Source organism: Lampetra fluviatilis, chromosome 8 (assembly GCF_964198595.1).
Source record: "Lampetra fluviatilis chromosome 8, kcLamFluv1.1, whole genome shotgun sequence".
NCBI lineage: Eukaryota > Metazoa > Chordata > Hyperoartia > Petromyzontiformes > Petromyzontidae > Lampetra > Lampetra fluviatilis.
Window position 1 is genome coordinate 2,160,355 of NC_136282.1, and position 23,017 is coordinate 2,183,371.

The window sequence follows — 23,017 nt, forward strand, 5'->3', positions numbered from 1 at the left end:
TCAGGGGTAAACACTGTATCCTAATCAGAAGGGATAGATGGAGATTAGTGCACATTTGCTCTATCAAATTTTCCTGTGGAGCACCTCGACGCTCACGGGAAGGGAGTTATGCAACATTTGTGCGGTCCAACATCTGCACGTGGGATAGAGTGTCTCTCCGTCGCGCGCGTGCATTTTGTTGCAAAATAACCACTTGTTAATTGGCTGAAAACGTCTTAAAATAAAAAAAAAACAATGCAGGATCCTGCAAAAAAAGTGCCCAACGACTCAGTTTGGCATTCCTGGATAAACAAGTCAATTGTTATAAGAATTGCAAATGTGCAGTCCCGTAAAACCCCAATTCAAACACATTCACAACGTCTAAGCCAACTTAGGACGTGGGACATTGGTGCCAAGGTTCCCCCCCCCTCATTATCGTTTAATCACAAAGTTATTCTCTCTGCAAGGAAAATTACACCTATGGACGTTTCAATGTACTTTGTTCGCAAGGCCGGTTCCTCCGATTTAGAGCGCAGTACGTTCCGCAGTCAGCGATCTGCTGGGGGGAAGCTTGGAGCGACAGTCACCAACCAAAGACAAAGATCCCCCGTGTAGCCTTAACATACTGTCGGGGCAAGTACTGTTAGCGAGTACCTATGAAGGCACACGACGGGGTGGTTGGCCAACACCACGCCCGGCAGCCTTTGTTTCCCCAGCGGTTTACACACCGCACACAAGATACTCATTCGAGGCTGAGTCGACCTAAGGTGAGGCCCAGGACCGCTTCGGATAATCATCACCGGTGTTGACCGTGAACGGGAATCGAACCCCGGGTGGTCGGGTATTCAATTTGGCGCAGCGTAGCGCCAACCACTGCGCCACCGCTCCCCAGCACCACCAGCACCGCGGCGGATTCCAGCAGCCGCGGGGGGCGCACGCCGAGAGCACCGCGGCTGCGTGGGCGGCCCGCGGCGGCCCACGCGGCCGCGTGCAGGGGCCACACCGCCGCCGCCGCCTGATGCGAGAGCTCCCGAAGAGACGGAGAGCGACGGAGCGAGAGAGACAGAGGGGGTGGGGGGGGGCTGAACTCCTCGTCTCGTCCGGCACCAGTAGCAGCAGCGGCAGTAACAGCATGCGTCCGCCTGCTGCTCGACGGAGTCAAGAGTTTACTGCTACCTAGTAGACAGTGGAGGCAGCGAGAGAGAGGGGGGAAGGGAGAGCCTTCGAAAACATCTCGGGTGTCTGCCGCCTCTGTCTTACGGCGAGCATGGCTAAGAATTGTGACGTGAAGCTGGCTGTGATGGGGAGAGCTGGCGTCGGAAAGTCCGGTACGTGAATTGTCATTCCTGATGATGATGATGGTGCTGGTGATGATGATGTCGCGCGTGTATCCTCTCGCTGCTGCTAACTACTTCCTGCGGTGCGGGGCTTTGTGCATAAGACAGAGAGAGAGAGGGGAGAGAGGAGAGGGAGCGCCCGGTTCGTGTTGTTCAGCTCTCCGCACAGCGATGCGGGATTCACACGGCGCGCGAAGGCGAGACACAAACCGCACGGAGATCGTCGTCGTCATCAACATCGTAGTGCCGCGAACACGAGTCGGACCTTCGCGTTACACAGAAGAGGAGGAGGGGGGGATTGTCGCTTCACGGTTGAGTCTTTGAGCCTACGACGCTAGAAGCAACGCCGCGGCTGAGCGTGTCCGTGCATCGGCGTCACGGAGTGAGGGGGCAGCAGCTTACGCGTGCTAGAGGAATGAGTAGCGAACACAGCAACTCAACTGCTACCCCTGTGTAGGCTTGAATAGAGCGGCAATGCTTTAGGAGGTAGGGGGGGGCGAATCATAGTGGATGGGGAATTTGATTTCACTTGCCTAACAGTTTCCAGCCGAATCCGCCGGTCACGCTGTGGTCCGTGCGATTGCGACTCACAGCCAGGAGAAGAACACAAATCAACGGAGGAGATATCCTCCTTTCTATAATTGACATCGCCACATAAAATAATACATGGCATTTCTTGTGTACACATCCCGTCAGCCACGCCGCCTTCTGGGAGTATCTGGTTAGCAGCTGGTTTAACGCAAAGCAAACGCTGGTAACCGGTTTTGACATTCAATGTCTCATCAGCAGGGGCAGGCTTGTTTGAACCATTTGTTTAACATCAGCAAAACTCTGAACTGGTTTCGACATTCAGTGCCTCGTCAGCAGAGACAGGCTTGTTTGAACCATTGGTTCAACATCAGCAAAACTCTGAATCGGTTTTGACATTCAATGCCTCATCGGCAGTCAGGCTTGTTTCAACCCTTGGTTCAAAGCAAAACTCTGGACCAGTTTCTACATTTCATCAGCCGGAGTCAGGCGTGCTTGAATCAATGCCAGTGAACTGCTATGGGTCCTCCTAGTTTCATGCAAAATTGTAGAATAACGTCGGTAAATAACCACGTAAGCGTCATTGTGGGGACGACAAGTAACGCGATAAGTAAGATTACCCGGACAATCCGCGCCAGGATGTCAGGGCACGCAACCTTCAAAGTGGCCGCTCAGTGCCTCTCTCGCCCCGGGGCAGAGATTAGCAACGACTGCCCCATGATCAGCCGTTGTTCACCCCCTGAGGCCGATCCGCGCCGAATCAATACGCACGCCGCTAATAGCCCTACACCACTCCGCGCTCCACACTCGTGTTGGGGCATTATATACTGTATTATCGAATTATGTACGGACGAAACCTGCGTTCATCCCAATTGTCTGGCGTTTATTATTATTATCCTGAAACATATGCGACACGAATGTTAATGTTTCTGAACAATTTGCGGAATGAGATGTTGTAAGATCGTTAGCTTAGACAGCATTTTATTGTGTCGATTCAAGCCTCTTGTTAGCTAACAGCTTGGCATACAATTATCATCACCGGCAGCCATTCTCTATTTACTGCGAGATCACAACCACTGAATGCTAATATCAATTTCATGTTCCCTCATCCTGTGTGTACCCTGCTAATATTCCATTGCTCCACGTGTATGCGGTGTCTTCTGTCATGGCGCCAAACATTACTGAGTTCTTATCACCCATAACATGAGACCGATTTTTTACATCAGTTCGACGTCGTCATGAGTGTGAATTGTACAGGGTGAACGCTGATATTGCTCGCCTCTATTCAACAACCACGGATGTTAGCCCAGCCCAACAACAATCCATCAATCAATCACAGAGAATGGATCAATATTCCTGTCATCTGGTGTTTTCCCATTATACCAAATAATGCTTTCTTACATTGCTCAAGTGACCAATGTCGCGTCATTTAACATACATATTATAATTTTCTTTATTTATTTAAAACATTGTTTACTGTTCGTTTTCAAGATTATTCTCTGACAATGCTATTTAATAATTTTTGATAAGCAGTAACATTTTTATATTAAACAAAAAAGAAAACGTAGCAGGAGAGGTGCAAACGTAATCGGAATTTGCGTTGAGATTCAAAATATCATGTCAAGATAAAAAAAATATATGAATCTTGAACGCCAAATAAATCCCATATCCTCGAAAGCCGAATTTTGTTGAAAAACTCGGGCCATGACCACTTTTTGATGCATTACCATTGCAATTGCTAGTTAACAATGCATGTGTAAAGGAGTCCAGCATGATGTGTGCTTCAATTATACTTCGTGCTAGACTCCATTGCACATGTCATGTAAGTTAGGATGGTGTGAGACGTCGACACGGGGTAAAAGGCTATTTTTGTCCAGGTGCTAAGATAAATTACATCAGCCCTAATCAAGTTGAGGTGCAGATTGGCGCTGTGACGCAATATAATGAGTCCATGAAATATGGAGGGATGCATTCGGATAATATAAAGTAGGTGCGTCATGTAAAAATAATGTTACCCTGGGCATGTGGTTGCTCATAGTTGGAGAGTTATGGACCAGGAATTGAAAGAAAATAATAGCCAGTTCGATTCCACGCTCAACCCCATGATCGATCCCATGCTCCAACCCCTACAAGCTTGATCCAAAGCTCGATCCCCACGCTGTAACCCACGCTCAAACTGGCTGCATTGTGGCTCACCCATGAATAATCCCACCAAATTCAATGGGCCCATTTTGTGGCAACACATCTGTGGCAGCTGAACAGACGACACACGAGCACCCGGACAGGCAGGCATTTTACCCCACCGAGTCCTCGTATCCCCACCTCGTCCGTGGTATTCATTGCGCAACGTTGCCGTGCGAGTATCCTATGCTCACCTCTCCTCAGTAGGTTTCATGACATTTGTATTTTCTTTACAGCGTTGGTGGTGCGGTTTCTAACGAAGAGATTTATCTGGGAATATGATCCTACTCTGGGTAAGTAATTTGTGTTATTTTTTAATTAATGTATCATTTTATTGCATGGCTTTTTTATATTAGTCCAGAGTAACGTGTCTATTCAGATGACAGGGGTGGAGGAATGTGAGGGGGAGAGACAGTGTGTGTGTGTGGGGTGCATGATAGCTATAATTAAGTGAATGCATGCATTGGATAAGCTCTGGCATAAAGCCTGTTCAGCTGGTCAAGAAAATGGCGACTTGGAGGCAGGTTCAACGGATATTAAATGCTGCAAAAAAGACTAGGTTATCATGATGGGTTCCTCACCCGTTGACGGCAACTAATTAAACACGAATGCCTCGTTTCCATGCCCACTCGGAAGCCGGCTCTGCTGGAGGGAGAAGAGTTGTACTCCACAACCAAGCCATGGTTCCTCGTGCTCCTGTGTTAATCAAGACTAATAATTGAAGAGTTAATAATGACATTACTTTCCAACAACTGCTTTGTGTTTCATGCATGTTAGAATAGATATTGAAGCTACATTTTATGATCTCAACATTGAAACACTAAACGGGTATCTTAGTGACTTCGGAATCATGTATAGGCCAATCATGCATCATAATGTATATTAATGTGGGCCTTTATAATATGTGTATCCTTATATACCATCTAAAAAGAGTGCCTGATAATATGTTTACAATGACCAATTCATATTGTGCCACAGGGCTAGTAACCATAAAAACCACACCTCGTCAAAGCACGGTCATTACCATTGCTCCTCATAATATGTCATTTATATTTTGGAGTGGTGGTCTAATGGAATGAATGTGCAACGAATCAATAATTATAGATCTTCATGGGGAAATGGAACCAGAAATCTAACTCCATCCTCTTTTGGAAAATTGGAAAAGAGAAGATCATGTGTAAAAAATACAGCAGAGATTTCATATAATATGGAAAGAGCAATGAATGGTTTTGCATAATGCAACATTGTATAGCCCTACAGCTCGTCGTGCGGCTACGTCTCTTTGTTCGCTGGAGGGGGTATTGCAGGTTGCTTCCACAGCAGCTGAAGCACACTGAGGCATCATCATCATCATTATACAATTGGTTGCCCAGTGACATGTCATGTTTCAACTCTTTTGTCTACTTATAAACAACTTTGCATTCGTTAGAAGTCAGAACTGGGGATCATCAAGTCAGGGTATAATCCCATATCCAAATGATGCCAGCATCCATTCCCAATTCTGGCATAACACAGGAAACAAAACGCTCCAAAGTAGACGTGTAGGTTATATTTGGGAAGTTTTATATTTATCATAAAACCTCAAGTGATCTAAAATAATGGCAGCAAATTGACCACTTATGTCCATAATAGAGGTTTTTGGTTAAATCGCGTGAATATAAATGTGTTGTTAACCCCACCACCCCACGACACAGCCAATAGTAAGGGTTGTCACGTAAACAAAACACGAACACCGGTGTGTTGGAGAGTAAACCCACAACATTTACCATTTTAACGACATTTATATTTACGCGATCTGACCCAAAAATCGTCTCGTGGATAATATTGTGAAACTGAACACTACCGGTCTTACAAGATTCCACCGTCCCAGTCAATCGTGCGTAACGAGACGCCAGCAGCTACCAAGCTGCCTGGTGTGTGGCCGCGCGAAGTCTCAGTTGGGCAGGATTTTAAACAATCTGCCTAATCTCCATCATGGGCAAAAAGCAAGAAGATAAAGCTGTGGGTGTGGGAAGACCGTCAACGGTCTTGCATCGTGGTTAATGTGCGGCAGGCTCATGGTGGCATCATGAATGCTCGGTGAAGGGGCGGAGGATAAGTGCGTCGTGTCAAATTAAGTGGATTTTATGGTACAACGTGTGGTTTAATTACAAGTGGTGCAATGTGGGTGGTGCGAAAGGAGGGAGTTGGGAAGGGCTGTCGCTTACACTCCCCGTGGTAGACTTGGGACAGTGAATGGTGTACTTGAAGGCTTGCCACTTAAAACCCCTTGCGGACAGAAAATTAGAAGAACATTGACAATTTCTAAAGTAAAAAAATACGTGTTATCATTATCTCATCATGTTTCGTGTTGAGAAAAGTAAACATCTGTAAACCAGAAACTGGCCGAACAGTATTCCCTCATACGCAAGGGATACATTCCAGGGATGTTCATGAATAGCAAATTTATAAACAGCAAATTTCTGAGCATAATAAAAAACATGAAAATTATAATAATAACACCTACGATTAGCATGGTTCGCTACGTTTCAATTTCAGTTTCATTTATTTGGTATAGTCCTGTGAGCCATTCAGCGCTTGAATCGGGTGCAACCACAACAAACAAATAACAAAAACATGAACAAGAAAACATCTTAAAGTGACTATGCGCAAACAGAAAAATCCAGGAAAAACAGCAAATTCTTCCAGAAAAAGCACCGTACACCAATGCTGTGTGCAAAAATTCCGGTGGAATGCAAGTCAAACAACAACAACAACAAGACAACTTAGATTAAGGCCATCAGTCTAACTCCGTACTACAACAAACAAACATGGCCAAACCAAAAAACTTTTCGAAATCACCAAAATAAAGCCATAAAAGCAATGTAACAGTGATCATAGGAACTGTGACCAAAATTTCGCAATAAACGACATAAACAACATGTACCACCAAACCCTGTAGCCATAGCTGGTTGCTATACGAGGGATCTTTGTCTTCCTATATATATAAATGCAACATAGTTTCTTTGAATTACGATGTTCACTACGCTCATAGTAAACATCATGGTAGTCACCTCAGCCATGCCCCCTAACCCCACTCTCCCATCCTCTCTTGTCTCCCAGCCCCCTATGGATCCTGTGAGTCCCCCCCCCCACCACCGCTTGTAAAATGGTGGTACCACACATGCAAACAGTTGCAGCAGGTGCAGATATTGAAGAGCCAAATACAAAAGGTGTAATAATGCTCACAAGGCATTGTGGGATTACATATTATTACATTTATTCTCAAGGCCTTGCATCACCATTCACCATTGCTTTTTGTGTTTAGTTTGTTGTCCTTCCCCCACACCTCCAATTAGAAAAGTTGGCTACATACGGTGCGAAAGAAGTTCAACATACATACATTGGTAATGTAATTTCACAGTGAAGAGGTGGTTTATAAATGAGTGATATTTTTATTGCTACCTTTTACAGAGTCCACCTACCGACACCAAGCAATGATTGACGAGGAACCAGTGACCATGGAGATCCTGGACACGGCTGGGCAGGTGGGTGAAGTGGATTTGAGGATAACAGCCCATGCATCCTAATTTCAGCAGGAGGCCCGTGCTGTTGGCCGGTGTGGTTTGGCTGCACGAGGCACATCCGTGCCCATGACAGGCAACAGACACGCGTTTCCATCACTAGATTCAGTGTCAAACCGAGCAACTTCATACAAAATACAAAGCGCGGATGCTGAAAATGCCCCAACGGATCTCTCACGTGACATTGGAATTCCCACAAACCTGGGTTGATTAGTGTCTCAAAGAGAGGTGCCTTTTTGACATCCATAATTACTAATTTAATAAAAGGCCAGAGTATTGCCATTGTAATCACGGAGTTCACTGTATTTAGAAAAGTAAAAATCATGTTTCTTACAGCCACTCTAGCCACAGTGTGGAGTGCACAAGGAGGCTTTTGTTGTTTCCCAAGAGAACGTCATGTGCTTTTAAATTGCATTACAGAACATTTTTCTCCAGAGACTAATATGCAGTCATCTGCAATGAATATGAGAGAGAGAAAAAATAATATCTGCTACTGCAAAACCTGATATGACTTGCAATTACAAGTATTATGCCATTTCACTATATGGAACATACCCGTTTCGATCGCTGCATTAAAAAACGCAATATGACAGTGTTAAACGTCTTATTTGTCAGTGACACCACTGTCACTGATAAATGGAACATGTTAAACACTGCAGAGCGGCAGCACGAACTGTTAAAAAGTCTTTCACTGAGTCTCTGAGAATGAGCAGACGCACAGATACCCATTGTGTCTTTTCATCAGCATCGCAATCTTCATTTTGAAGGTACATGTCACGAATCGTTTAGCGATAAAAGTCCATATTCAATCATTCGTGAAAATATAGTCATCACGACTTGTCCAAAAAGTCACGTAGTAAATGCCAATTGAATGCAAGTGATGCCCGCATGCCATGGGAAATATTTAACACAACTTTTACTTGCTATGTATATATATATTTTGGAATTTATATGCTTTTATAAATATCTAATGATTAAAAATAACCTCGAGAAATATATGATGTAGGTATTAAATAGGTGAAACACTCGTTTGAGTTAAAAGCAGTTTAACTGCAAAACATTGCAAATTCAGACTTCAATTGTATAACGTATTGCTTAGGATGATGGAGAGCTGGCATTGTGTGCATAAAATGACCAGTTTTTTTTTTACTTAAACCTGATTTATACTTTTAACTATTCAATTGCCTTCACGTTGATGTGACTTGTGTTCCCTTTTACACCTGAAAGACAATGTTGGTTGTGAATATCGCTGCTGAGCTGGATATGCTATTGTTTCTGTGGCCCAAAATGCACAACAAAAGAGTGAATGGACCAATATGATGTGCACGACATCTACATTTTTCCATGAATATTTTTTTCTTTTTCAATTTGAATGGAAAGGAAATGTAAACTTTCTGTACTTGTCTGAGGGGACAATATCCGTATGAACCTTAATATCACAGATCTGAAATCAGCTACGGTTGAACCCATACAGGTCTTCTTCAGTCTGACAGGCTGAAGATACATCTCTCAGGGACAAACAAAGACATGGATCCCCTGTGCAGCATTAATAGATTTTTGGGGCAAGTGCTGTTAGGGAGCACCAATGAAGGATGGCAGAGTTCACGAGGGGGGTGGGTGGCCAGCACCACGCCCGGCCGCCTTTGTCTACCGAGTGGTGAAATGTACCTATCTTTAAATTAAACGAGACCCAACCAGCACATTGGAACGTAAATCAACAATTCCCAAAGAAGAGCAATACCTGATCAAACCAAGGGCATCAAAACCACCAAGACTTTATGGGCTACCACAAATTCACAACCTGATGTCCCATTACGACCAATAGTTAGTGCAATAGGCTCTCCCACGTACAAATTAGCACAATATATAACGAAACAAATACAGCTCTACATCGGTAGGACCTCTTCATTCATCATAAGCTCTGAACATCTCGTAAATATAATGAAATATATTAAGCTTAACCATAACGATATCTTTCGATTTAAAGCTTTCGTGACTGCAGGGATTCATCTACTTGGTTCTTTCGGTAAAGTCACGTAGAAGGGAAGTAATAAAATAATAAAAATAATAAATAATAAAATAATTCTCACGACGATTCGGCCACAACGCAAGCAGCCGTCTTCAGGTGGAGAATAGGTCTGTCAAGTAGACAGAGTCTGAATGGCACGCTCCAGGCTTGGAGCGACTATTTATACTGGGATGGAGGGGCGAAGAGCGTCTTGACAAAATAATTTGCATATCAAGAGGAATTTAGCATATTTATGGGAAATACAGATATGCGATGAGTACTACTTGTGAAATGCGTAGGAGGTTTGGCGAGGGGTTTAAAGTCATTATGCCCATGCATTATGCAGGATTAGCAGTATCAAAGGGAGGGAGTAAGGTTAGAATTAATAAAGGGAAGGAATGTTAATAATATGGCGCCGCAGCAACTAATATGCTTATTGACTATACCTTGTTGAATTTGGAAATCAAGTTGTCCTTACATTTGGTCGACATAGCGGCAGCTGAAGAGGCAGTCATTTTGTCTACATGTTCCCAATCCGATGTGGACATTGTTGCACTCATAGAGCCCAATGCATTTCCGACCAGGAACACATTGCCAGTGAACTCAAACACATACGCCAAGCTCTTAAGGCTAATGGTTACTCCGACTACACAATCCGCAAAGCAATCACTCCAACCATTAAGAATGATCCTGTTGAGGAGCCTCTTAAGACCATCACCTTACCCTACATTGCTGGGGTCACAAAAAAGATCTCCAAAATCCTGATTAAACACAAGATCCAGGTCCGATTCAACACAGTACATAAAATCCGTGATCTGGTCCCGTCTGTAAAATATGTGGTTCCAGACATACAATACCCTTGCGTCTACAAACTAAGTTGCCTCTGTGGTAGCAGTTACATTGGAGAAACCAAACGACATGTCTCGGACCGCATCCGTGAACATAAAGCAGACTTGAAACACGGTAGGACAAACACCTCAGCCGTGGCAGATCACTGTTACAATTCAGTGGGTTCACATGATATTGACTTCTCCAAGACAGAGGTTCTCTGCAAGCTATCTGGCTACCATGAGAGATTCGTTCATGAGGCGATCCACATATACAAACACAGGGACAATTTCAACCGAGAAGATGGATTCTGGCTTAGCAATCATTGGAAGGACGTAATAAACCATTTCGGATCTTAACTGCTTGTGTCCACGTTTACGGTGACGTTCAGACCGCGTTCCACTCACTGACATTGACTATATATCTTGTATTCTCCGCAGGGAATGGATTCTTTGCTCCGCTGCAAGCTTCCTATCACCACTCTCCCATTGACATATTTCGTTGCTTCCTCTTAGTACCTTTCACGCGACGGTCAATGGTATAGTGTATATCATATTGTATCATAATAAATAGTAGTAAAGTGTAATGTTTAATACAATGAATAAGGTAATATATAGTATCGTAATTGTATAGTGAATATACAGCAGTGTGGTATACAGTTGGGTGGGTAGAATAATACATAGTGTTATATTACAATGTATAGTCTAAAAACATATTAGTTCCTGCGGCGCCATATTATTAACATTCTTTCCCTTTATTAATTCTAACCTTACTCCCTCCCTTTGATACTGCTAATCCTGCATAATGCATGGTCATAATGACTTTAAACCCCTCGCCAAGCCTCCTACGTATCTCACAAGAAGTACTAATCGCATATCTGCATTTCCCATAAATATGCTAAATTCCTCTTGATATGCACTCCGCAGGGAATGGATTCTTTGCTCCGCTGCAAGCTTCCTATCACAACTCTCCCATTGGCATATTTCGTTGCTTCCTCTTAGTACCTTTCACGCCACGGTTTATGGTATAGTGTATAGCATATTATATAATAATAAATAGTATTAAAGTGTAATGTTTAATACAATGTATAAGGTAATATATAGTATCGTAATTGTATAGTGAATATACAGCAGTGTGGTATACAGTTGGGTGGGTAGAATAATACATAGTGTTATATTACAATGTATAGTCTAAAAACATATTAGTTGCTGTGGCGCCATATTATTAACATTCCTTCCCTTTATTAATTCTAACCTTACTCCCTCGCTTTGATACTGCCAATCCTGCATAATGCATGGGCATAATGACTTTAAACCCCTCGCCAAACCTCCTACGCATTTCACAAGTAGTACTAATCGCATATCTGCATTTCCCATAAATCTGCTAAATTCCTCTTGATATGCAAATTATTTTGTCAAGACGCTCTTCGCCCCTCCATCCCAGCATAAATAGTCGCTCCAAGCCTGGAGCGTGCCATTCAGACTCTGTCTACTTGACAGACCTGTTCTCCACCTGAAGACGGATGCTTGCATTGTGGCTGAAACGTCTTGAGAATTATTTTATTATGTTTTATTTTTATTATTTTATTACTTCCCTTCTACGTGACTTTACCGAAAGAACCAAGAAGACCTAACGATATCCTCGTAAGTTTTGATGTGACTTCGCTGTTCACGAGGGTTCTGGTCAATGAGTCAATTAAATTACTCGACACTCTGGTAACGAACAAAGGTTTAGCCAAAGATATCCCAAGACTAGCTGAACACTGTCTAAAGAACACCTACTTCTCGTGGCAAGGTGACCTCTATAAACAAAAGGAAGGAGCAGCAATGGGCTCTCCTTTGTCTGCTGTGATAGATAATTTGTACATGGAAGATTTTGAAACGTAAGCAATAGCTTCAAGCACACTAAAACCATCTGCTTGGTTTAGATATGTGGATGACACATTGATGGTCTGGCCACACGGCAAAGATACACTGAACGCATTTCTAAATAATCTCAACTCGCAAAACCCATCCATCCAGTTCACCATGGAAGTGGAAGCTGACAGAACTCTACCATTTCTGGATATTCTGCTCGGACGGGGTCAAAATGGTAAAATAACACACAGTGTTTACTGAAAGAAAACGCATACTGACACCTATCTGAATGCAGAGTCGCACCATCACCCCGCACAGAAATATGCTCTTATCAAGACGATCATTCATCGAGCTAAGAAAGTGTCAGATGGTGACAGTCTGATAAGTAAAATTCCTAATGTTAAAGAAGTACTGCCAATGAATGGTTACAATGATGCACAAATCAAACAGGGCATTGAATGCCAAAACCAAATCAAATAACAAGAGCATTGAAACTCCCCAAGTAATTAAATCAATCAAAATAACGTACATTGCGGGAGTAACTGATAAACTAGCCAGATGTTTGGACAAACAAAACATCCGAATCAGATTTGGCACAGTACACAAAATACAGAAATTAATATCTGTTACAAAATATATATTACCGAAGCTATCAACAGAAGGTGTGTACAGGATTAACTGCACATGTGGTAAATGCTATGTTGGGCAAACAGGATGAATGATCAGCATGAGACTAAAAGAACATCAGATAAATATTAAATTATTCCAAATACAACTGTCAGCAGTAGCAGAACATGCGTGCCAACAAGGACACTCAATTGAATTTTGTAATTTTGAAGTTCTCTGAAAAACTAGCTACTACTGGCCAAGACTAATTAGATAATCTATCGAAATTGAAAGAAACAAAAATAATTTTAACCATAGCTACCGCCTTAGTGCTGCGTGGAAGCGAATCATCAAATAATACATTGTTTAAATGCATTCCTACAAAGGGCAGCATACTTCAATAGTGATTACCGTTGGTACGGCTATTTTAATCCACATAATAGACAGGAAGGACAAGATAAAAGGGATCGCATAATGCACATGCATAATGTACGTTGAATCAGTAATTCCCCCCCGCCCCCCCCCCCCCCACTTTTCGCAAGAGCGCAGAAGCATGGTCACCACATCTACGCCTCTATATAAGGAACGGAACAGTTAGACTTCTCCACAAATCTGGCTGTCGCCTGATGAAGCTAGTTGTAATTACAGTAAAACCTTGAATTGCGAGCATAATTCGTTCCGGAAACGTATTTGTAATCCAAATCACTCGTATATAAAAGCACTCGTATATCAGTTGTGATCACGTGACGCTCGGCAGACAAAGCATATATGTACTACTCGTATTGCAAGACCTGGCTCGTTTATAAAATTAATATTTATTGAAAATTTTGCTCGTCTTGCAAAACACTCGCAGACCAAGTTACTCGCAATCCAAGGTTTTACTGTATTGGCGAAACGTCATATTCAGATTGTAAATGTTGTGGCTTGGCTCTCCAACACACCGGTGTGCTGTACTAGTGACGAATTTACATGTTCTGTTTACGTGACAACCCTTACTAGTTGGCTGTGTCGGGTTGGTGGCGGGTTTAAATGACGCATTCATAAATTTACGTGATCTAACCCCCCAAAAAACCTCTTATGAAATGCACATATTGCACCATGTACTCATTTTAGGCTGAGTCGACCTAGGGGGAAGCTCAGGTGTTGGTGACAGTGAGCGGGAATCGAACTCGGGTTGCCGGGTTTGTAGCTTAGCACACAAAACCCTGCACCGCCGCTCCCCATAAGGGGCATGCCACTGTGACGCACTTTATGTTGATTTAAATGTGATTCATTTATGTTTACCTCCGCAGTCATCTCTGTCGGCATGGTTCAGCTCTATCGCGTAACAAGCATCGCTGCATGATTCAGCATGCAACAAGCAGCATATCGTTTTGAGGTAGCATACAAGAAAATATGAGTGACACGGTGATATATAAATAGGGTTAACGCTTGGAACAAACCCCACTGCATCCACGTTTTTTTAGTCTTCCCTTCAGTAAAAGCAAGCACAGCACACATGGACACAAGAGAACGTACACTTGGTTTTCAGGAATAAAAATCTAAGGCTTTCCTTAAAATAAATCATGTGAAATGTCAATGTGTGGCGAGTACTGAGCCTGCTGTGCGTTGTGAAAAGCAAGCCAAATATGTGAGAACGTGGCTTCCTTCTCTGTTTGTTCTGAATATAACCAAGTGGGCCACATATTGGCAAGATTGCCGTACTTGATGATTTATGACCACATTAGCCGTGGTATCCTGGTCAAACTAATGTTGTGGATCACAAATCACGAGTGAATGAATAAAATATTTTTTTACGAGGGAAAATGTATATCGATGGAAATTATATTGCATAAACTCTTGCATATATTTTTGTACCGGGTCATTTTTCATTTCAATAAAATACAGAGCAAATGCTTCCAAATGAGATTCAACACGCATTTTTGCAATGGGAGCTTTGTTGCTGTAACGGATGACATGACTTGATGGAAAATGTATGGAACATTAAAACGCCGCTGGTGTGTGACTGTAGTCAAAAATTCAAAGGAGGTGTCATCACAGTGATACACTTCGCTACTCCTGGCGCAATGCACTGGCTCATCAACCACATCAATGTAAATTCCAGGTGTTGCTCGACATCAATATCAACCATAAGAAGAAGAAATAGACTTGTGACTTTACCGTGACCAGTAGGTTCACTTTTAAATGATGACTGCTCCATCCTGGATCGGTCGCTCATTTGTGGCCTTGTCACTGGTTGCATCATCACCTTGCACTGACTGCGTGTGACGCTGTTTGCCGATTCTGTTGAAGACACAGGATGATTCTGGCCAGAGGGAAGGCTACGTGCGCTGGGGGGACACATTCCTGCTGGTCTACGACACCACGGACAGATGCAGCTTCGACGAGATTGCCCAGATTAAGGCTCAGATTGATGAAATCAAGAAGCCACAAGTTGTGCACACAGTGCTCCTGGGAAACAAGATCGACTTGGATCATGCACGACAGGTGAGTTCCCCACGCACTGTGAATAAATGCATGTTTAATAATGTAAACAGATGTATCATGTTTCTGTTACATACACTATTACATCATGAAACCTCCCTTCCCAGTATCACAATATAAGAATAGGTTTTATCCTTTCAGGCTTTTAAGACATCTGTCTCAAACATCTGTTTTATTGCCAGAAAGGGTAAAACTATTCTTATATTCTAGATTTGAAGCTTTTGTGACTGCAAGGATTCATATTCTTAGGTTTTTTCGGTAAATGTTTTACCTACGTGACTTTACCGAAAAAACCTAAGAATATTCTTATATTGTGAAACTGGTGTAATGAGCAACTTCAGCAACACGTCGTGTAGAGGGTACTTCTTCTTTTATTCACTTACGGGCACCACACAGGCCAACCTTATCTTCTCACTCTGACTCTGAGTACAACATTTGGATGTTAGCATCTCTACTGGCTACACACACACGGCCAATCACTCGGCGTGGTTCCACTGTCGACACTCGGCGACGCCGCTGGCTGGCAGCGTGCCGAGGAGGGTGGCGGAAACCCGCAGGGGATCTTCCACGTGGCCGGACAACGGAGAGCGATGACGGCGAGCAGCGACGCAGTCCGGGCCCAACACTCCACACACGAACCCTGAGCCCCGTTCCGGCCCTGTTTATATTCTACCAGGCGTGGCTGGGCTCCGCCTCTGACGACGCCCTATCCTGGAACCTTCTTGCAGGTTCCTGGAGCGTCTCGGCCGACCCCGCCCATTACCTTTGCCCCAGATACCTCTCCCTTTCAGACTGAATGTTGTCTTTAACGGTGCCCATACCCGTGCTTCCTATTCCAGCCAGCAGGTGTCATCGTGTCATTACACTGGTAAGGGAGGTCCCATGATGTAGCTGCTCACCCCGCGCTCTCAATGTCCTGACGGTGGCATTGTCTTTGTGCTGTTCGCCTTTTGGCGTCCTCTGGTCTAACACTGTTTGAGGCTGTAAACAAAGCTGTCTCTGATGTGGACCAATCAGTTTCAAAGACAATGCATATACTACCAGAGCATGTTTTTTGTTTACATGTTCACCACAAGTATATGTGGTTAATGCAGACATGATTACTTACAAACGGTTTTTGTTTGGTGTTTTAACATTTTTAACACCTGTTTTGTTGCCAGAAATAGTCAAACCTATTCTTATATACAATATAACATTGTTAATAATACATACCCATGTGCCTGCTATTTTTGACAAATGTTTTATCACTTTCTTTCAGAAAATAATTTGGATGGTGCCCCATAAACAGACTATGAGACTCAGTTGTGTCATATTTTCATGTAGTTTTGGTGATCTGTGCCTCACACTTGACACTGACTGCTGTGTGTAATTGTGGGTTAGGCTATGTGGATCTGGATGACAAATTATCCAGTAGAATTTCTGCAGCACGCTGCTAACACCATCTGGAATGCCACCTGGTAACGTCTGATGTGAATTTACTATTTAGTTTTAACGGAAGACAGTTTCTAATCATTCCTGCGTTTGATATAACTGTAAATAGGTCACAAGGGAAAACGTTTGAGTATGTTGGACTTTATCTGAACGAACATGTTTTTTCCCCATGGACAACTTTATTATGTTGCTTTGTCAAGATGCAAAAATCCAACCAACATCAAAGTGCCGAGTCAATAAAATGCATCTGAAAGATAACTTGTGGGAGATGATCGTCAATTTACACCAAATGTCATATATAGAGACATTTTTTTTTATAAAATAAATAAAATTTAATCTATATTTTTTTCATTAAACTTAATTTTTATGAACCCGTCAAATGACAGGCAATTACACTAGTAAATATATAGTACTGTAATCATAAACACCAACATCACAGTCGTCTGGAAATTTCAAGAAAACTGCAGACATTCTGTTGGTTTAGTGTTGTTTTTTTTTTAAGTGTTGTTCATGCAAATTGCATCTCACAATCGCTCAGGAACCACAGACAAGCTGAAAGGCAGCCAGGCAGTGAGCCGGTGCCAATAATTGCCCAAGCTCTGCACGCCTCTATATAAGGAACGAAACACGTGGACTTCTCAACCAACCTGGCTGTCGCCTGATGAAGCTACTTGTAATTTCAGGCGAAACGTCGTACTCAGATTGTAAAAGTTGTGGCTTGGCTCTCCAACACACCAGTGTGCTGTACTAGTGACAAATTGGCATGTTCTGTTTACATGACAACCCAAACTGATTGGCTGTGTCGGGTGATGTCGGGTTTTAACGATACATTTATATATTTACGCGATCTAACCCAAACATTTTTTTATTGAGACTGTGGTGCGAACAGCATTCCTCGTAGGCAAAGTGGCACTGCAATGCAATATATCCAAGCTTTTAGTCTGAAAGCTACCGCTTTAAGGATAGACTCGTGAAATATTGTAAACCAATAAGCCATAGATCACTCATTAATGTTTTATAATACACATTTAGTATACAGCATTCCTAATGTATTTCTGAATGCTTGCTAAACCATGGAGTACGAAGCATGTTATTTGTATGGGGATATGTGCAGCTTGATGTTTACAGACAAAAACACCCATCCGCTATTGCCAGATGGCAAAGCGTAATCCTTTATCTACGTTTAATCCCAGTATACTGAGGGTACATTGATGGGAATAGTTTTAATCTTATACATCTAATACATTGAAGTGCTGAAATCCAAATGTTGGATTATAAGCATTATTTTCAGTAAAAACTGAGCGCAACAATGAGTGATCACAGTTGTGTGACAATTTGCAAAGGTTCCAGAGCAGCAGACCAACGTGAAGGTTGTGAATATGACGGTGGTTTGTGTGCAAGTCCTTGATACGTGGCTTGAATACCACTAACAGCGAACAATTTGTGAGTGTGTGGGTGGGCCGGTCTGAGTCAAGGGTGATTGTGTAAGTATTGGTAGGTCTGTGGAATTTTACAATTCGACACTATTTTGCGCCCCTTTGTGTTGAAATTTGATTGTATTTATGCCGACATGCAGTCGCTTCTCCAAAGCCACGTGTGTATGTATGCTATCGTGTGTAATAATATAGAATATGTAGAATTATTATATAAAATCACGGATATTCATATTGTATCATAAACATAGTAAATCAGGAATAATGGCAAACACATCTAAATGATTAAGGACACCCAGAGTTATGCTCAACACCGTAAAACATAACAAATTGATTATCATAGATGAAACATGCAACGTCGTAGCCTATACAGTACATTGAAAGTGCTGAACGATGGACTACATTAGCTATGTATGTGCGTTGAACTTCTTTTGCACTGTACGTAGCCAACCGTGCTAGTGGGAGGTGCTGTGGAAGTGGAGGGATGAGCTTTAATGTTTAGTGGAGGGTACGTGCCAGGCCAGGCGTTCTCTCAACCTGTGTGGGTATTTAAATCTGGGCTCTCACAGAGCAGCTCGAAACGAAATGGCTGATCTTCAGCAAAGATGACTCAGGAGGATGTGCGGAATTTAATTGTATCATCTTTATATATATATAAAATGCACACTTCTTAACGCAGGTCTAAATTTTCAACCTCCATAGCCACGTTTGAAGATGTATATGTTTTGAAGCAGTGATGCGCTTTACATGAGAAAGCTATTCACTCAATATAAAATTTTGAATTTAACGTAAAATTGTGCTTGAAATACCATGTAATGTATATTTATAAATCTAATACGTGCAAAGTAACAGGTCAATAAATACCCATGAAAGCAATTTTATTAGATTTCAGACAGGGTCAAACAAATCATGGCAAAGGGGATTGGCTATAAACCTTAATAAATGAATGTCTTCATATTCATTTTAAAGGCAGCCTAAGGCAGCTGATTTTCAGTTCCAATAGAGGGGCACTTTTAAGGTGGCAGACAAAATAGTTGTTTGATTTGGGCCCATTATTTTTAACGTTCTTGAGAAATCATTCATTATTACCACGGTTATTTTTTTAAGCAGTGAAAAGTACATTTTTACACAAATGCATACTTTTAAATCGATAGTTTTTTTTACTATCGGCTAATTGGTTAAATAGGCATCGCTTGATCGGTCAATGAGCAGATGTATGGTCTCATGAGATAATCTTGATGTGATCACATTCCATTCCGCGCATGGTTGGTACCATCATCTGATCCAATCCAATCGTGTAGCCTGGCACTTGTTATCTCCTACCACACCGCATATGCTACGGTGAATTTCCTCCCATAACCAAGGAGTCTGCGGAAGTGAATTTATTGCAATTTGATTTCAAGGGAAAGGCCTGACAAATGGACTTTTTTTTACCAGCCAAGATTATAGTTGGGCATGCTGGATTATAAATTATAACCTATTAAAATAAATTTTCAAGGTTTAAATTAGGCTATTTAAAGTAACAAAATAACAGTCCCATTTATGAAGATAGTACTGGGTGTTGCAGCCCAAAGCCAGCAGTGGAATCTCTACTTCCATCCTATAGCATGGAGCCGTTTACCCACAGCACATCCACGAATCACATCCCACAGTGTTGCTCGCGAGATTCGACTCAGATTCCTGACCCTGGGGGCCTACATGCGATAATTGGTTGGGTTTTGGCACACATCGTTACGATTATAATTACAGTACACTACTTGATAATCAAACTATGCTCGCATTCCCCCTAACTTGATAAAAACGTGAACTCGTCCTAAACTTGTTGCAAACATGCCCCAACAGCACACTGACAACAAAGCCACTTATAACACTCCTTATTGGATAATTGAGGCCTCAATGGCATATGCAAGGCTGTGCTTTCTCACACACACGCACGCATCTGGAAAATACGAATGAAACGCAATGTCCACTCAGGGACACGTACGTACGTTGAACTTCATTCTATATTTGAAGCTTTCGTGACTGCAAGGAATCATATTCTTAGGTTTTTTCGGTAAAGTCACGTAGGTAAAACATCAAAATTAATGAAAATAAACTAAAATAAAACAAAAATCACGACGTTTCGGAGGCAACACAAGTCTCCGTCATCAGGTGGGACCGTCACAGCCGAATTAGCTGCATCAAGTGAGGCAATGATTCAAGATGTAATCCCTTATAAGCAAGTTGAAGGGGGGAGGAGAGGGGGGGGGCTCATCAGAATGTGGTAGCCAATGAATGGAACGTATCGGGAGGGAGGGGGGCGGGGCTAAAAGACAGCACGGAGTGCTAAGTACAACGCATCGGGAGGGGGGGGGGGCGGGGCCAAAAAATGGACGACGGCTTGGAAGCGGTTGCTGCTGCACACGCCAACACAATGGACAGAGAGGGGGAGGGGAGGTCTGATACACATGATAGACAAAAGAACGAAAATGCCCATGTTTATACCAATGCTGGCTGAACAATGAAGAGAGTATTGTTAAAAAATAACTGGGGATGTTAACACTCGGTAAAGTAAAGTAAAGGTTCTCTGCAAACCTCCCGGCTACCATCAAAGGTTTGTACACGAAGCCATACAAATATACAAACACAGGCATAATTTCAACCGTGATGATGGGTACAAACTTAGTAATCATTGGAAAGATGTTATCAACCACGCAAAAAAGACTTAATTACACTTTTTTGGACCATCTTATCTGACAGGCACTATTTTACTTTACTTTACCGAGTGTTAACATCCCCAGTTATTTTTTAACAGTACTCTTCATTGTTCAGCCAGCATTGGTATAAACATGGGCATTTTCGTTCTTTTGTCTATCATGTGTATCAGACCTCCCCTCCCCCTCTCTGTCCATTGTGTTGGCGTGTGCAGCAGCAACCGCTTCCAAGCCGTCGTCCATTTTTTTGGCCCCGCCCCCCCCCCCGATGCGTTGTACTTAGCACTCCGTGCTGTCTTTTAGCCCCGCCCCCCTCCCTCCCGATACGTTCCATTCATTGGCTACCACATTCTGATGAGCTCCCCCCCCCCTCTCCTCCCCCCTTCAACTTGCTTATAAGGGATTACATCTTGAATCATTGCCTCACTTGATGCAGCTAATTCGGCTGTGACGGTCCCACCTGATGACGGAGACTTGTGTTGCCTCCAAAACGTCGTGATTTTTTGTTTTATTTTAGTTTATTTTCATTAATTTTGATTTTGATGTTTTACCTACGTGACTTTACCGAAAAAACTTAAGAATACGTTGAACTTCGTTTGCATCGTACGTAGCCAACCGTGTAAATCGGAGGTGCAGCAAGGCCAGATGATGAACAGGCGAGAGGCCTTCATCCAGCCGTTGGATGGACCACAGCTCACGATGATGATGTTGAAGCTATGATTGTGATGATGAATGGTGATGAATGGTGATGATGGTGACGATGATGACGATAATGACACTTATGACGATGACTTGAACATTATTCGAGGTCGTTGGCTGCAGCAGCAGCACCGTTAACGTGGCCGTGCGTCTGCTGCCGGGAGCCCAGGTGAGCGTGGAGGATGGCGAGCGCCTGGCAGTGGAGCTCGGCTGCGCCTTCTTCGAGTGCTCGGCGTGCAACGGCGACGGCTGCATCAGCGACGCCTTCTACGACGTCTGCCGCGAGAAGCTCCGGCAGCGCGCGGCGCAGGGCAAGGCGCGTCGTCGCAGCTCCACCACCCACGTTAAGCAAGCCTTCAACAAGATGCTCACCAAGATCAGCAGCTAAGCCGGAGGCTCCCGCCACCGCGGGCCTTGTCGGCAATCGGCATCCGTGTTCGTGGGGTGTGCCGGAGTTGATGGTTGACCGAGATCTGGAACCGTGGTGTTGAATTTGAATGTACGTGTGTTGAGCTTCTTTTGCACCGTACGTTGCCAACCGTGCTTATCGGAGGTGCGGGAGATAATCGGTAGGTGCGGGAGATAATCGGTAGGTGCGGGAGCTGAATTAGAGGATACCACACGGTGTTGATATTCCTAGGCTGACTGAAAGAGGAAGCGGTGGTGGCCCAACCAGCGTCATCCCATATGCACTGGAGCATCGCTTTGGCATGCATTCCGCAGCAGCTAATGCTGCAAATTCCTTCAATGAGAAATGGCATTAAAAAAAAAGTATTAATTGTATTTATTTAAGGAGAGCTTTTATGAATGAACATTATAGTAAGTATAATTGTATTGTTACTGTTATATGTCAGTTTAACTGGTAATTTGATCATTAAAAATATATATTCCTTATGGCACAGCGTTTAAACTCTTAAAAATAATTCAAATTATTTTTTTAATAAGCTGAAATAGTCGAAGTGTTTTACTTGGGGAGCTTCTAGGGGGTTGGGGCTATTTCTGGACGACAGTTGCTAAGATTATTTACCAAGAACGGTACAATTCCAGAAACGTGTAATGTACTCAGAAATTAACACCTAGCATTGTTTAAAAGGGGTATTTGGTGGAAACAAAGAATTGTGAATGCTTATATTCAAAACGTGCATTATTCAATAAAGCAACATTCATTTTTAAACGAGCCTATTGAGTATGTTAATGTCTCTCATGACACCGCACTGCCGGCTTTGGATGCCATCCCTCAAGACATGTTTGGGACATATGTGTCATTCATATATGCATGCCGTAAGGTCAAGTGCTATTAACTGCATGGCAAATAAATGCGTCAGCAACTCAAAGCGCCTTACATCTCATCTCAACTGTTCCATTGACCGGCTGTAGCCTAGCCACAGGAC

The 23,017-nt window shown here is 42.9% G+C and overlaps 1 protein-coding gene across 1 annotated transcript; it reads left to right on the forward strand.

Moving 5' to 3' along the window:
• The first annotated feature begins 785 nt into the window (after positions 1-785).
• Positions 786-22,722, forward strand: RERG (RAS like estrogen regulated growth inhibitor). Its single transcript, XM_078858880.1, has 5 exons — positions 786-1,307; positions 4,262-4,318; positions 7,479-7,552; positions 15,179-15,373; positions 21,796-22,722. The coding sequence occupies exons 1-5, from the start codon at positions 1,247-1,249 to the stop codon at positions 22,012-22,014; spliced, it is 606 nt and encodes a 201-aa protein (XP_078715006.1). The 5' UTR covers positions 786-1,246; the 3' UTR covers positions 22,015-22,722.
• Positions 22,723-23,017: the final 295 nt, after the last annotated feature.